Here is a 17,807-nt window from a genome sequence, read left to right as displayed (position 1 = left end):
GCATACATATGTATACTGAAAAATACCCACAAGGCCAGTTTCCACGGTATGTTCGGAACTTTCTACAATGGAATAGTCATCAAGTTACGCCAATTATTGGCATATCGCCCGGTTATACAAATTAATTAAATTGATAATTCAATTATTTTTTAATGCATTATTTGCAATACTGATGAATAATAACCTCATCTTCCTGCAAGTCAACAATTCTAACTTTTATTTTTTATTAAAAAACGTGTAAGCAAACAATAATAACAATGATAAAATAAAATACATGTGATTGTATCTATAAATACGGATCCCATCCAGGGTATAGACGACAAAGATTTTGTTTGGAAATAGCATCATTTATTAACCTTTGCACTTGAATGTCAGTATTGACGGTACCTGTGATGTTACTTAACCTTCCTTCTAACTTATGCTGTACACATAAAAGAGCACGTTGTGCAGTTAAATTTTTCTCATCATCTATAAAAGAGATTTATTTAACCATTTAAGTGGAAATAAAACTCAATACTCATAAAATTGTACCTTTAGATCCAGCTGGTGTTGGCACTACATTCCAAATATATAGCGGATCATATAGTAAAACTTCAAGAATTGTAATTATTACGGAATGATTTTTTCGCAAAACTTCCAGAGTTGATTGGCATGCTTTCTTAAATACCCCACCTGTTTCACAAATGCCCATTGGCGCAATCATATCTCTGGTTAGACGAAAGGGTACGGTTTCTGGGGTCGGCATTATTTTTCCTTGCTCAAAAGCAATTCCTGCAACCAATTAAATACATGTTTAACAAATTTTCCAAGTTATTGCTCGCAATTTTCAATACCGAAATCGATATGAATTACTTCAGCAGATTTCTCATCAATCAGTATATTCTGAGTATGTCGATCGCCTAGACCCACAACAAAGCCAACCATGGAGTTCACAGCCACACTATATTTAAAATATATAAAAATGAGTACATTTACAATTTTATTATCAACAATTAGTGACCTGTTGGTGTAAGCTAGGCGTCGTTCAAACCAAATACCTGGAACTACAAATTTTTCCATCAGAAAATAATGGAAAACGGGCTTTATTTGCGCGCATATTTGCTCGTAAATTGACAGTCGTTTTTGTATGTCGGATTTAAGATGTTGCTGAGCACAAATAAAAAAGTTTAAAATATTAAAATATTAATCAGTTACAAAAAGGATGTAAACTGAAGTAACTTGTACATTACTGAAAAAACTCTTACCATAGATATTTGACGGCACTTATAGGGTGTGATATCAGCAGGCCGATATTTCCGATGTGCGCCAGCCTTGTCGCTTCCACTACCCAAATACACACCGATCGGTACAGTACTTTCACACCACTCTAATATTCCACTTCTCCTTGAGAGCGGTACAACTTTATAAGTGCGAATATTAATATTCCGTTCACTCGTTTTCGGATCGTGGGACAATAGTGTGTTCATTAGGGAAAAATATTGCTGCATTACAGCATCTTGACGTAAATCATCTCGACCTTTTAAAAGTTGAGGCCGTGATTTTCCATCAGAACATAAACACTTGAGTTTTTTTGGAGCGTTTATACCTCCTACTAGTGATACGCTTTCTTCCCACCGTACGATACCTAAAATATATATGAAAATACCATAAGACGGACTTGACACATGATAACATTAAGTTAAGAGAAGCAGCGCAGTCGGCATTGAGTCTTCAAATATAAATTTCCGAAATATGAGCGACATATTACAACGAATTTCGAATCCTGCCCTTTTGTCCACTTAATTGACCGCACATAATGCGAATTGGTTGGTTCGTTGATTTAGTATGGGGGTCATGGATAAGGAATATCGATTTATATTTTCCAGTTCTTTTCTGGTGTGCTAACAGACGACAGAAAAATTTCTTCGAATTCAATGTAATCATATTAATTCAATTTATTTAAAAAGTAGCCTCATGCCAGTTTTTTCGTAGATATACTTATATGTACATAGTATATGATAAGCTTACAAGAAGTAAAAAGTTAGGAAGGGCAAAGTTCGGGTGCAACCGCACATTTCAGACTCTAGAAACTTACAAGAATTAATTCAAGGGTAATACCTTAAGGACGAAAACGACAACCATATGATCGGATCCAAGCCATTGTATATACATATATATACCAGATACTTTCCTAAGTAAATAGGACTTTTTGAATCTAGCGCCTCCTGGTGGCGCCATCTATGTATATGTCATGACATTTCATCGATTGGTAGTGAAGTTATTGCGTTTTAAATGTCAGTATGTTTGTGTTATCGGTGCGAAAATGAGCTTCGAACAAAGAGCCAACATTAAATTTTGTTTTAAAATTGGTAAAAATTTTACCGAAACATTTCAATTGATGAAACAAGTTTATGACAATGATTGACTATCCCATAGCAGAGTGCACGAGCGGTTTCAACGTTTTCAAAGTGGTCGTGAGGACATAAATGACAATCAACATGTGGGTCAATCAAAATCCGTGATCACCGAAAATTCCATTGAAACTGTGCGTGAATTCATCAAAAATCAGCCAAATCATCATTGAAATTCATGGAAATGGAATTGAACATTTCCAAAACATCGCATTTTGACCGAACATTCGGGTGTGTGCACGGTTTGTTCCGCACAAATTGACTGACGACCAAAAATTGTTCAGAATCCAACATTCGAAGGACGATTATTTGACCAAAAATCACATTTTAACCATTAACCACTCCCCGTATTCACCTGATATGGCACCGTGCGACTTCTTCCTTTTCGCAAAAATGCATTTGCCCATGAAAGGAAAGTGTTATGCAGACGTAGAGGCCCATTCAAAAGGCTTGCACCAGCATACTGGCGGCTATACCGGCCAACGAGCTAAAACACTCGTTCGACATGCTTTTGAACCGTGCAGAAAGCTGTATTGAAGCAGAAGGAGACTATTTTGAATAAAATAAATTGATTTTGCCGAAAACACCATTTGTTCTGTTTGTTTTTTTTTAAGTCCTGTTTACTTTGGGACACACCTTGTATAGATTTATATATAAAACTCATACACTGACCGACATATTTGAAATAAGGTTTGTTAGAAAAACGAAAATCATTATATCACACATACATGTATGTCTTATATGAGAGTTGGCTGTAATATCGACACGATTTTACTTATTTTTCACAATACTACTCACTATTAATTTCCAAATACTAATAAAAAGTTCCCTAAGTGCGTTAAGGTACGTACCATCACCAATCATATGGAGTAAAGTCTGCCAGATGCTTGAAAATTCTGATGTTAGTTATATGGGGGCTAGATCAAATTTTCGGCCAATTTAATCCATTGTAAGCACAAAGATACACTGTAAAACATGCTTTCTCACTTTCATTTAGATAACTCACATGTTGGCCGATATGTACGGAATAACGTCACCTGAAAGTTCGGAAATGTGTGTGTGAAGTATAGGGTATATGTGAGTTAAGGGAAGTATTGACCCGATTCAATACATTTTTGACATATTCTCAGTGAAGGATTATCCCTGAATTTCAATTATATATCTCTCACATATATATATACTCTGTTTCTGGAGTATTTAGTTATTGATGTATCGAACTTTTAGCAGTTTTTAACAGTACCGTTATAAGGTTTTAATAGGATTTATCATATGCGAATTTGAATATTTTGACTTGAACCGTTTGAAAGATATGTACGTTAAACCTATTAGAGGGCTCGGCCACACCCAACTTTTCCAAATTTTTAGCCCACAGGTGCCTCTTGCTATTACAATTCTCTGTAACAAATTATAGTTCTCTAGCTTAATTAAGTGCTTAGTTATGGCACTTGATAGGTTTTCTTTTAATTGTGTTTTGTGGACGTGGCATTGGCACTTTTACCCCCTTATTACCATCTTCCTAGCTTCATCAAGGTATCTGAATTTTTACTCAAGTTACAGCTTATACGAATGAACGAACAGACAGACAGTCCTTTCGGATTTCAACTCGGCAATCATCCTGATTATTGATATATACTATATATAACCCTATATCTAACTCGATTAATTTTAGGTGACACATACAACCGTTAGGTTAACAAAACAAGTAAATAAGTTACTTTGGAATAATTATACTTACTTATTATTGTGTAAGCCTTATTAGGTAATACTGGAAGTTCAATTGTCGGGCAATGAACAGCGTCTAAGCATTTCATTCTTTTTAATTTGTCACATAACGCCATAGTAGAGCTCTTGCCACAATCAGCGTCTGCGAACTTAATTAAAGCTGAAACAAAATCAATAAATTATTTAAAATTTACTGGGTGTAACGGGTTTAACAGCTTGCGCACCAGGAAATATCATTGCCAATTGTTTAGCAGATTGTGCATTTGACGAGTTTCGCCCCTTTGTAATTATTTCGGCAGCAATGGTCGAACGACTATTACTTGATTTTCCGCCTGTATCATCAAAAATTAACGGATACAACTGATAAAGTGTGTGATGTGGATGATCTTGTACGCAGTTAACTAATATTTCTTTAATGATTGTAATAAAATCCACTAGTTTCGTATTTAATCTAGCGGTAATCTGATTCAAAGCGCAAATAAACTTATAGGAAGGAATTATATTCACATTTTCCTTTATTTCTTTATACAATGCTTCATCTTGCTTATTGGCAAACCACAATGCTATTATCCTGTATATTGCAGCATCAGAAAATCCAGAATCAATTTGACAAAATTTCATATAATTCTTAACAGCAATACACAAGTTAGTTGTGCGTTTCTCCTCAATAAATTTTATTTCCGTTTCATCCAAATTTGCGTACTTTTTCATTATGATTACACCATGGTTAATATCACGATCTCTGTGTTGTCGACCAATTGAATCCGCTGTTTGTCTGTTTTGTTGAATGATTTGACATTTCAGTTTAAATTCATCAGAATTGATGTACGCATTCGACTACAAACAAATTGATTGTAATTGTGAAATCAGTGGAATTGAGGCAGATATATACATTTACATTGAGTGGGTTTCCACACGAACTCTTTTGTCGCTCATTATCGGAAAACTCTCTTTTTGTGTTGTTAATTTTGACTGTCGGACAATTTTTCGAATTCCCTTTCGAATCACATTCTAAAATTCTTGAACGCTTCATATTTTTGATTAGCTAATCTTTATGCTATTTACGCTTATTTTGCAAACATTTCCATTATATTATACATATTTGCATATTTCATACAAAAAAATGGATAATAAAATACAAATTTCCGAGCATATAAATATTCATATGAAGTCAAGTGCCGTTGTAATCATGGATATAATTTAAAAAGAAAAGCAATGCCGAATAACGTAGCGGTGAACTGATACCAACAAGAGCACAAAGCATGCCACCCGAGCACAAGCGGCAGTCGGGTCTAAGTAACCCGAACGGATCCGGATTTTTATCGGGCCAAGGACTATCAACTCGTCACTCTGCCTCGAAATTACTTTAAAAATGTTTTCCGGCACGACAACAACGACAGCACGAGCGTCACGATCTCCTCGTATTTCCTCGATGTCCCCTCGTCAATTAAACAAAGAAACCGTTTTGGGCGACAAAAGAGTCCTCGCGTGGACAAAGTCATACTTGTACATATTCACGATCGGCATATTTCGCTATTAATGCGTATGCTTCTTTTTGGTTTTCCTTTTCAAATTCAGCTGGTTTTAGTTGTCCTAAATATAAAAAACTTAATTCATCATTATCACTGTGTTTTTGAGATTTTAATATCTTCTCCAGGTAAAGCATAGATCTATTAAACATTTTTTCTAGAACGTATTCAAAACTTTGCGAATTAGTCTCCAAGAGAAATTCTCCGTACATTCGCAGAGCACGCGCTTGTTGTGGGCAAGCGCCCAGTTCTTTGTGCGTTAATATATGCTTTAACAATGATTCAGTTATTTCAATACTTCCGCATCGAAAAGAAATTTCTGCATCTTCAAGTAATAAATTAATCTGCAATAATTAATTTAATTTAGAAATATTGTTTATTTGTTGTTAGCGTTTTTTAATGTCGTTATTTTGTTGAAATACCTACCTTAACGTATTCGTTTGTAATATCTGCTTCTCTAAGGGCTAATATGTTACGTTTCGCCAAATTAATTTCACCCGATTTTTGGCATTCTTTAATGATATTTAGCAAACCAGTTTCGGTCGGGCTATACTATATTAAAATAGGTGTATAAAATTAAGTTGTAAAAATCCGTGTTCACATATGTACATACATATGTATATACTCACTTTGAAAAAATCAATTATCCTTCTTTGCCCACGGACTCCAGCTGTGTTAAACAGAGTTATCTGGTGCGACAGTATAAGTTCTTTGCAATAAAAGTTTCCGTATTTTAAATTATTTTGCAATTGCCACTTTAAAAATATCGATTTAATATCTACATCAGAAATAAACTGGACCTATAATTTATAGTTATATAGTCAGCAAATATTGTCACCATACTTTTAATTAATGATATGAAATTACTTGACAAAAATCCTCAGTCTGCTGAAGTATATGCAACCATGTTAGATATTTGTAAACACTTTGGAGACATTCGGTGCTTATTCCCATCAAATTGTAAATTACGCATTGTCGGGCATTTGCGATGGCGGCTAAACAATTGTGCTGTTCACGATTATATAGACATTTTAAAGCATTGAAGTGATGCTTCTTAAATTCCGATTCGGGATCATTTTCCATATTTACTTTCAAATGCCCTTCCACGGGAGTATCCCATTGACATAATCTCCAACATACTTCATAGTCGACTGAATTAGCAGTGTCTTTATTGCCCAGCTCATCGAGACATAAAATACCGTTTCGTTTTAATGCTGTAGTACAAAGTGTATTAGACGATGTATTCTTAAATGAGTTTTGAAGTATCATTTCGGACCAGTCGTTGTTTAAATTAAGAAATTCCAAACGAGAATTTAAAGGCGAAAGAAACCCAGATATGGCATCGTAACAACCAATGGATTTATAAGCCTAGAAATAAACAATTTATAATATAGTTCATCAATTAAATATATTTTACATTATATTATTACATATTTGACTTATATTTTCACAATGCAATATTATAATATTACCTTTATTGCTACTTCCTGAAATGATGGATTTTTTAAATACTCCTCTACTTTGGACTGCTTCTCATTAGATGCACTCTCTGACAATGCCCATAATTCAGTATACATAATTGTCATAAAAAACGCCTGGCAATGGTTACTAGCTTTAGCAACATACAGCAAATTCATTGGCACAGAACTGAAATAGGAAGACCCGATTTAAAAAAATGCTATAAAAATCCCTAAAATAAATTACCACTCATTATTTAAACGAATGCATTCACATATTTTTAGAAATATTTGTATTATCCGCTTGTCTTTATAAATCTCTTGAGCTGCAATCTGTTCAGTTTCGCCCTTTCCAAGAACCATATTCAACGTTTTGAAATAATGAGCGAGCATTGACATAATACTATCTATATGTCGCTGTTTATTGGACATTAAAAGCGTAATAAAAGGCAAAAGTATTTCATTCGCCACATACATATCTCGAGAAGCCAAGTTACAGAGTGCTGTCCAACCGCAGCTTTTAAGCACTTTACTAACAAACACACAGATCCATGTCTCCCACTCTAGTGTCTCTGTCGAATTTAAAATACATAACCAATCCACAGGTTCAATGACAAAACTTGGATCCCAATCTTGATTTGCCTTCTGATCGCTTTGAAAAATTGCCAAATGCGGGTACAATTCTGGATTCAAAATTATTTTAATTATCAACCTTGAAATGGAAAAGTTTCAACAGTTACGTACCTATAATAGATTTTGCACATTTCGAATTAATTAACTCAGTAGATACTCGAAACAAAGCTTCGTAGGTAATTGTATTGAACTGCATCAATATTTTGTCCAATACTTTTGCAACGTTCATCGAAAAGAGTTCGTTACCGTCCATTGAACTTGTGATCTAAAAAGGAATGAAGAGAAGATGTTTAATGCACACGTTAATTATTATTAATATACTTTCAATAAGATCCATTGCAAGAATGAAGTTAAAGTTCTGTCACTTGACTAAATATCTGAATTATTAATAGAAATTCTGTCTTCTATTAAAATTTCAAGGTCAATAGCTGTATTGTAATACTAAAATCGAAGTGTTATTCTATTAAGCATACGTGTCTACCGACAAAATCATTTATTCTGCGTATACTTACGTTGTCATAAAAGGATGAATTCTTTTCAAAATAGAAAGAAGTATTTGCTATTTCAAGGGAGCCAATTTCCCCAAGGCATTTCGCTGCCTCCAGGCGTAAATATTTATTGTGAGCGTTACAAACCACTTCCAATAATCGACGGATCAAATCACAAAAAGTATGATCACTTGTGCATATATTATCTTTAAATTTGGTTATCTAAAAAAAGTTAAATATGATCATTTAAGAAATGCAAATAAAAATATTTCAAAACTTGCATATTTTCTTAATGTGCCTAAAGTGTCGTTACTGCATTTTTGCATTAAAATTGAGGATTCCAAAATATCCAGCAAATCTCTGATATTGTTGGGAGAAGCAGATCTTTTGCTTTGGATTTCACATAGCTCCATAAATTCCTCTGAAGCCGGTAGTTGAGTGAAAATCAAAGTATTCTCGCCAAAATCGGTAATTAAATGATGTAATAATTTCAAAGATAATTTTGATTTTTCAAAGGAATCATTTTTAGCGATGGCTACCAAGCATTTTGTTATCACATTCAAGTGATTACTAATCACTTCTTTACCTCCACCAATTGATATAAAAGACTTTTGGAAAAGGCATTGCAAAAAAAGAAGTCCCATCATTTGCAACTCTGAGTATTGAACTGCAATAAACAATTTAGTCTGTTATCTAAATATAAAATCTTCCTTTTACCTGTTTGAAAACATTGAGATAAAAATAAAATCGTATCACGAACAAAATACTCAGCAATATTTTTCTCTCTTGTCGAAGTAATATGTGTTGGAATCGAATCAATAATCATATCAACTGCTGTGCAATATTTATAAAAGCAGGAGCTTCTCTCATTAGAAAATATACAAGCGTATACATCTGCTTTAAGAGCACCAAGAACCTTTAAAAACTGAAGGGGATGACTACAAAGTGGAGAAAACCACGTTTTCGTTTCGTCTTCATCAATCTACAAGAAAAAGAAATTAGTCAAAATGTACATGTGTATATAACTTCGAGAGTTTAAAAGTAAGGAAGGCATAAGTTCTGGTGTAACCGAACATTTTAACGAACCCCGAGCTTTCTTCTTAATATTTTTTTTTTTTTTATTATGAGCTTGACTTACCAAATATAATTTTAAAGATTGTTTAAGAGATTCGTAATTTAAGTGATACCAAGATGATGTGCCATATAACGTCGGAAACTCAAAGGATGCCGCAGATAGACTATCAACTTTTAAAATGCTACAGCAAAAATATATTGGTTTCCAATGAATAATTCTTGACGGTGGTAATTTCCACCCCAATCGCTGCATATTTCCATTTAACACGTTAATATATTTCTTGTAGCTTTGGGTTTGGGACTCCGGACATAACGCCTTATGCGGCAACATGTATGCCTCTAAAATTGGAAGTGCATTCTGGAAATTTATCAATAAATAAAAGTATTAACCCTCATGCTTTTATTTCCCCATAACATTAATTGTTATATTAAAGTTAGATTACCATACTGAAGTTTTAAGGTTCTACTTATTATTACTTTAAATATGATATAATTATGTATATATTCCATATACCCATATTTTTTAATACAAGACATATTATATCAAATACCTTTATAAGTTCCTCGTCAGTTGCGTATTTATTTAGTTTTTTTAAATCTCCATTGGGAATATATAGTAGCGTACATGCCGAAATTATTGAAATGTTATCCATCATGAATTCATCTTTGTTTGTATAACAAAGAAAATACGGAAATCTAAGGAAAATTTTATAAAAATATACATATGTATGGATCGAAAATAAATATGCCAATAATAATTTACTTTGAAATTGGCCATTCTTTAGATATCCATGATGAGATTAAACTATTCATATAAGGTTTTATTAACTGGGCCTGCGAACATCCGAAGAAACAAGAGACCTGTACAAACTCACAGAAGTCCGCTAAAATTTTATATTACGAAATAGAGAAGAATTATGTATTAACTGTAACTGTAGAACCAAATAGATATATGTACATACATACCTTCCGTTAATTTCCTTGCGGCATAGAAATTCCCCAATTCAATTAAGGCATTTTTCTGGTAATATGAACTGAAAGCAAATAGAGCCACTAAGAGTTGCGTCACTACTGAGTTACGATTTTGTGCCAGATCTGTTGAGGTGTCCTGTAATATAAAACTGTAAATAAATAATCAAATAATCCTTGCATTATTGTATCACACGTACTAATAAATGTTTCCAATTTATTGCAGAAAACAACTGTTCAGACATATTATAGTGCTCATTAATGTGAAATGTTGTGGATGAACTTTTCAGCCAACCAGTATCCATTAAAGAGGTTATCGTGCGAATCAATGAGAACTGAATTTGAAGCGACGGGAAAGATAAAAACTTCATCAAAGATATGCAAATGCAAATGAAACCGTCCTTCATCCAAATCCCTTCACAATTTCGCGAAATCAGGCGAACACTGTCTATTAAATTGCTTGTTATTTTTACGGGATAATTTTTTTTATATGCTATTTTCAGTAGTGATGTTAATGCCACGAACATGTTATCCAATAGTTCATTGATTGCGTAGACATATTCGAAAATCTCTAAGATTCAATAAAATAGTGACAATAGTTTTTATTATTAAAATAAATATATATATATATATATATTGCATATGTTAGTGTACCTGGAAGCATGGCAACTAATCTCTCGATGATTTTAAGATCCATATAATATAATCTAAAAATTAATTTCAATTTATCTACGAACCATTCGCCAATAGGTAAGTTTTCTGCTACATTGCCGCTTTTCCCCTTACAAAATATCTAAAAATCGACAATAGTGAACATATAATTAAAATTGTATATATGCTATATATATATATATATGTATATATGTATATATATATATATATGTGCGTGTGTATATGCTCATATAATTAAGGTTTTACATAGCACTAAACAAATCTACCTATAAAAGTGATCTTATTATGGAAAAAGTAAACGGAAAAATTATTTGATTAAGACGCTTCATTGCAACATGTTCATTCACATGTTTTCATGTATGTGCATATACATATATAAAAAATAATTTTAAATGATTTTAACATATGTATTAAAAAGCATAATTTTTGGCTAATATTTTTTTCTTGTTCTACCTGCATATCTGATACTTTATAAAAATTAAAAAAACCTAGGGAAAAGGTTACAAGTTTAATTATAGCTTGTTTTAGTTATAGAGCTGGAAAGAATAATATTAAACATATTTCATATCAAGTGTACGTAAAATCAAATATAATAATTTTTATTATAATAATTTATTATAGACAAAAAAACCTATTGAATTTTATATTTAAAAAACCACTCTAAAATTTAGAACAAATATCAACATTATTTAATAAAGGACTGTCAACTCGGCACCTTTCCTCGAAATTACTCTTGAATGTTTCTGGCCCTACAATAACAAAAACTAGAAGAGAAAGAGATGGAGTTATATATTTATAAAGAACAAGGCATGTTAAATTCCGTCCGTACAAGCGAGAGCTTTAGTTTAAATTAGAAATTTTTGTATTTCTGAGGGTAATGTAGCTTTCCATTTTTTATCTTTTTATTTCCTATAAAGTTTTTTTCCGCCAAAAAAATTGTTATGTTGAAAAATTTAATTGAAACCGATAGAAAAGTTGACCTGTTTTATTTAAATGGGATATTGAATTTTTGAAAGAGCTAAGCTGCTATTGCATTTAGAACCTTTAACATTTAATTTTTAATAAAACTTTATATACCATAATGAATTTAATTTTAGATAAAATAATGTGCTTATAATCTCTTATATACATATATTTGGATTCTTATGGGATTTTTATGGCATTTTTAGTTAATGGCATCTACTAAGGGCTCATATGCTCTGAAGCAGCTTTGTCATATTATTTTTTCTATACATTTTATTTTTCCAGCCGTCAGCGGCAGTTTGCACACAAATCACGTTGCAGTTTAGTCCTACTTTCGTTGAAAGTTTTAAAATCCTTCTTTAGATAACCATGTCAATTTTCAAACATAAAACTTATATTTTCTTTATACTTTTTCTATTATAAGATCAATTTTTAATAAAAATAATCCAGTAATTTATATAATGTACATATACTTGTATGTCCCCGACATATTCGTAGATGATTCTATTTTTTATGAATGTGATTTAAAAAGTAAAATTAAAAATTAATTGTTTTAAAAAAATTAGTGTAATATTACTTTGCTTATAAAATAGCCGTAAAACGCAAAATGGTTGCTGTGCCAGAACTTATGTGCGGCACTGTATATAGTTCAAAATGTTTCGACCAATAACTTAGGTCATTTTAATGGAAAAACGAATATGATTTATACCGATTTGAAGGTTTAAATGTTTTTTAATTGAAAACTTATCTACCAAAAGTAACAGGTATTTAAGGCAGGGTAGCCTGCTTTAGAGGCTTTAAAAATCGATTTTTTTGAGATGTTTTTTGGGAGAGAAAGAAATCATTTATTAAAGCGAAATTTTTAGGGTTTATAGTTATATATTTAAACATTATCCCCCGAAGCGAAGCAACCAATTTTGACAATTTTAATAAATTTCGTTCCCACGACACGGAACGGATCCGAATTTTTATTCGGCCAATGTTTGTCAACAGTATATATATTAATAAATTATGCTGCTTCACATAATCTTTATAACTCGGTGGCCTTCCGTCATCATCGGCGTCGCGACAAATTATGTCTAAATTATAATGATATGGATTGCCAAAATTATTTTAATTGTTTTTGATTTTGTTAATATTTTAACTAAATGTGGTGTTTCTAATTTTCATCAACGTTTACAATTCTTTTAAAAGCTTTTCCAAAGACAAAATATCGACAATTAACAATCGCACGATATTGTATATAATTAATTAATATATACATACTTTTATCAGTGGAAGAAGAATGTCTAAATCATGGCGAATATTGAAAACATATCGTGATATATGATGAAACGCATCATTCTGGTAAGTGTTACTGGCACATAGTTCAGCCAGAATACGAAGCGATATTAAGCGAATTTCCGCCCAGTCTCTGGCCTTACTTTGTAAATGTTGGGAAGCTGCAAAATTATAGAATTTTTATTGACAATAATTGCCAAACTTATAAGATTTACCGCTATGTGATAAACTTGTTCCTAAAAAGTTTATCAACTCCTCCAATGGTTGCGTTTCCAAAAACTGAGTTAGTGCCACACTGGATGTAAAAGTTGTTATAAATGATTCCAAATACTGCAAAATTTCTAATAATTCTGTTCGCTCTATATTTCTTGGATCATTGCTTTTTAATTGAAACTGTGGAAGAAATAGTAGTAAACATTTTAAAATTAATATTTCAGAACATTTAGATATCAAATATATAAGTGAGAAATCATACCTCCATATGACTAAGATAAAATCCAATGCGTTTAATTAGCGGGCACTGCGTTAAATTTTGGTTAGTAAATACTCCATAATGCAGGAATGTTTTCATTAGATCTGCCAATTTATTTAGTGATGTCATATCCGAAACGATACTAACACAAGTCGTTTGTTTTGAAATTTCTATATTCAGAGTACGCATCAGCAGCTCATAAGTATTCTGAAATAAGCAATTTCCGAGCTCTTTTGAAGAAACGGCATCTGCATCAGCCGCATTTTGGCTTGATTTTAGGGTTTTACCATGTTCCTCCAAGCACACAAATTTTATATTGTATTTGTATTGGAGCATGTTTAAATTAGTGAAATGCATTTGAATTTCATCTTCGCACGATGTTTTTGGAAATATTTGACTTTCATTTAAGAAATTTATAACTGCAATAGCGCATGTATCGTTTATAAGAGTAATATCGACGGGAGAAATATTTAGAAGCATACTTCTAGCATTTATTTTCTCGTTTACTTCATAAGCCCATATTACAATTTTTTCAACAATGTTGGAATTTTTATCTATACCACAAATATCTGAATGTATTAAAATTTGACGAATGGTTTCAAAAGCTTCAGATCGCCTTAAAATACTATTACTAATAATAGATTGAATCAGATTGTTACTTGATTCGTACGAGAGTTTTCCGCATTTTATTAATTCTTGTAACAATATTTGTTTCTCTGTTATAATATCATTATTTTCGGAGGACTCAGATATTAAGAAATTTGTTATTTTTTTCCATGTGCCCTCACTATAACTTATGTAAATTTTGTCGTTAATTGACGACATATAGTCTTCGAATTTTAAGATCGCTATCAGACTACGTCGTATACTACGCCAAATCACCGCATTTGCCGAAATATTTAACACGTTTGAAATAAATTGAAGCAGCTCTTGATAATTTGATACGTTTATAATATTTCTTTGTTTACTAAGGAGGGCAGCCATTATTGCAAACCTGAAATTTTTTAAATGTGAGTAATTTATTTAGTTTTTTGATAATCTAACTGAATAGTATATAAAATTTAGAAAGAAAGTGAGAGATAAAAAATGGTTGGTTATAATCTCATCCAGATTCACATCTAAATAAATTAACTGTGTTTTATATCCTCATAACATGTCAGAATCGTATTGAAAGGTTGTACTAAGTTTTTAAAACATAAGTAATTCTAAACTAGCAATATAAAAGTACATATGTATTATACATACAATATATATTCAGCGACAGCGACCTAATCAATCACGATCAAACGTGACGTGAGTATCGTCTTCAAAGTTCAAAAAAAATAGTGCAAACCCTGAGCGCTTATTTGTTCTAATTCTAACTTATTTGTGAGAAGTATCATCGCTTTATTTTTTTAATAAAAAAACCTTAAAATATATAAATGAAATAAAATCCTTCTTTTCTTAAAATCCTTTTTAATTATTTCTTTTCAATTCCTTTTTTAATGATCTGTTTTCATATTTGCAATCAATCAACTTAGATATTTAGTTCTAGAAAAAAAAACATTAACAACTGATTTGATTTCTGCCCACGAGAGGCTTAATATACTGTATATACAAACAAAATTAGGATAATTTTATATATTTGACATGCAATACGTACCAAGTTTCATTAATAGTATTGTCATTCTGAATAAGCCGCAACACGATATCTAAATTGTCCGAAACTTTTGAGACTTTTTTCAAAGGTTCATCCAACTTCGCAAGGTCGGTATTAGAATTAATATGCCAAAATATCTTACGAATACAAGAACAAAGTTAAACAAACATAAATTTCTATACATAAAACATACCAAATATACAATATCACTAGCCATTTCAATGAAGTTCTCCATATATTTTTCACGCCCACATTGATTTGCCCTTTGAATTGTTGCCCTTCTTTCTCTTATTTCCAATTCCACTATAGATTTTAATTTGTTCAGAGTCTTCGGCCAACTATCTTTAATGTTAATTTTCAACGTTTTAAAACTGCCGTTATTAATATTTGGGTATATGGCATGTACAGATAAGTATACTGATACGCAAAATTTTTCCTAAAAACCAAAATATCATAAGTGGACATATTAACAACTATAAAGATTGCGATAATTATAATGATTTACTTTGATTTCTGGCTTCAATTGTAAATTATACATATCACACAAAACTGGTAATGCATCCTGTAGGGACTCGCAAATCGTATGATGATAATCTATAGATAACTGAGGAATAAAAGGGCAACAAAATAGCAATTCGAAAAATTTTAACGAAATATTTTTAATTACCTGTGAGATAAAAAAATAATATAATTTGATAACATCTGACTTTTTGCGATCATCATTGGCTCTTCGTGCAAAAGGCATTATTTCAGGAAAGTAATCTACAATTTCGTCTTGTATGTGTACATGTTGAACGGCTAATTCGATAGTTTTAACTATGCAGGAGAGTACTTCAAAATGAAGAATCTCATCACCAGGAATTGTTATTTCAAACAAGCTCGAAAGAATATCTGATGTAAGGAATATTAACATTTGAAAAGTCTTATAAGATAATTCACTTACTGCTATATTCATCAACTTTCAATTCCCGAACATACAAAGGACTTTTATATATTCCACGTTCTACAATCTGAATGAACAAGCTACCAAAAATTTTTACTGCACTTGTAGTGCTAAATCCACTACAAAATGCCTGGTAAATTAAAGATTTTGATAGAAAGTTATTTTCATCTATAAAAAAAAACAAACAATATCCATTAATTTAAGAGCTATTGTAATATAAATTTAAAAAACTTACTTTCCAAATTGTAATCAATTATTTTATGAATAACTGAACGATAGATATGATTTTTGTTGAGCATAGCTTGAATACTTTTTTGGTCTGTTAACTCCACAACTTTAGAAGCATGCTAAAAAAAAACTATGAAATTAATGCTGTATGAGTACGTCTTTACAGACCTTTAGAACAGCATCAATAGCACTGGAAAATATTTCATTCAAAGTAAAGTCTTCCATGTGTTTACCACGGAGTCTTTGGATCAGGTCATCCTTGGAATTCACCAAAATTATCTCCAGGCGTTCCATTGCTTTGTTTCTAGTAGTTGTTTTGTCAGAACGTAGTTCTGGACATAACGCCGCTATTTGTTGCAGTTGAGAGGACATATTTGTTTTACAAAACTATGTCGAATTGCCTCCAACAAATTTAAAGTTTTTTAAAATTTCCAAGATTACTTGTAGCAATTCGCGCCTGTTTAAAAATAAATGAATAACGAAAGTAACATATGACATAAAAGCTTTATCCTTCTCAAAGCAGAAGCAACGTTACCAGATTATGGTTTACGCAACGAAATATGTGAAAGCTTTCAAAACGACGTAAACTTTTGGGTTTTCTTCATTGGTAAAAATGAGAAAGACATAGTAGAAAAATTTATAATTCGTTATTATTGCAGAAAGAAGAAGAAGTTGGACACAGAAGAATTATGAGCGCCGAGCGCTCGAAAAAAAATAACCCTGGTCGGTCCAACACCACGGCGTTCATAATTCTTCTGTGTCCAACTTCTTCTTCTTTCTGCAATAATAATTAATTATATATTTTTCTATTATGTATTTATCATTTTTATCAATTCTCGTTCAGTCTCGAATATCTAGAGTATCGATAATTCGAAAACGATCAGTGCATGAATCAATAGCTCCCATTCGAATTTACAACAGGGATGCCATAATTTCGAACATAACCTTGCCATTTTCGTTGAAGTGAAATGATTCTGAAGTTTTTCATATTTTTATAAAAATAACATAAAAACCAATTTTTCTTATTTATTAACTAAATAACATCAATAATTACATGTATATATTTGATAGAAAATATATTTTTAACATCTGAAGGCGTGTTAAGTGTAAAAGTGAGTTTTTAATTTCGGGAAATACGATGTTTTTTCACTAAAACAAAGAACATATTGTTTTCAAAGGCAAGCGCCATACATATTCGTAAAGGTGAATTAAAAACGAGTATTTTAAGACATTTCCCGTGAAAATTGGTGCACGTTTTCGGAAAAGCCGCTCTCCTGAACATTTACCGAAAATTCAGAGGACGAAATTACGTTTGTTTTTAATTTCAATTGCCAAAATTTTACGTTC

At 31.7% G+C, this 17,807-nt stretch overlaps 1 protein-coding gene across 1 annotated transcript; it reads right to left on the bottom strand.

Moving 5' to 3' along the window:
• Positions 1-190: 190 nt before the first annotated feature.
• On the bottom strand, positions 191-16,906 carry LOC120774044 (serine/threonine-protein kinase ATM). The gene is made up of 33 exons (XM_040103344.1): positions 16,629-16,906; positions 16,468-16,579; positions 16,233-16,400; positions 15,957-16,180; positions 15,795-15,893; positions 15,483-15,725; positions 15,293-15,426; positions 13,654-14,644; positions 13,394-13,571; positions 13,164-13,339; positions 10,917-11,055; positions 10,463-10,833; positions 10,260-10,401; positions 10,057-10,177; positions 9,845-9,989; positions 9,358-9,651; positions 8,937-9,201; positions 8,501-8,886; positions 8,244-8,441; positions 7,843-7,996; positions 7,346-7,781; positions 7,114-7,288; positions 6,509-7,009; positions 6,271-6,441; positions 6,068-6,193; positions 5,617-5,985; positions 4,337-4,949; positions 4,126-4,272; positions 1,245-1,624; positions 1,001-1,146; positions 834-940; positions 532-771; positions 191-468 (listed from the first exon to the last, which is right to left on the bottom strand). Exons 1-33 carry the CDS (start codon positions 16,830-16,832, stop codon positions 287-289), a joined length of 8,337 nt encoding a protein of 2,778 aa, XP_039959278.1. The 5' UTR covers positions 16,833-16,906; the 3' UTR covers positions 191-286.
• Between the last annotated feature and the right edge of the window lie 901 nt (positions 16,907-17,807).

Source organism: Bactrocera tryoni, chromosome 4 (assembly GCF_016617805.1).
Source record: "Bactrocera tryoni isolate S06 chromosome 4, CSIRO_BtryS06_freeze2, whole genome shotgun sequence".
NCBI classification, from domain to species: Eukaryota; Metazoa; Arthropoda; class Insecta; order Diptera; family Tephritidae; genus Bactrocera; species Bactrocera tryoni.
Note: the sequence above shows the minus strand (reverse complement) of the source record. Positions and strands in the feature narration are given on the sequence as shown.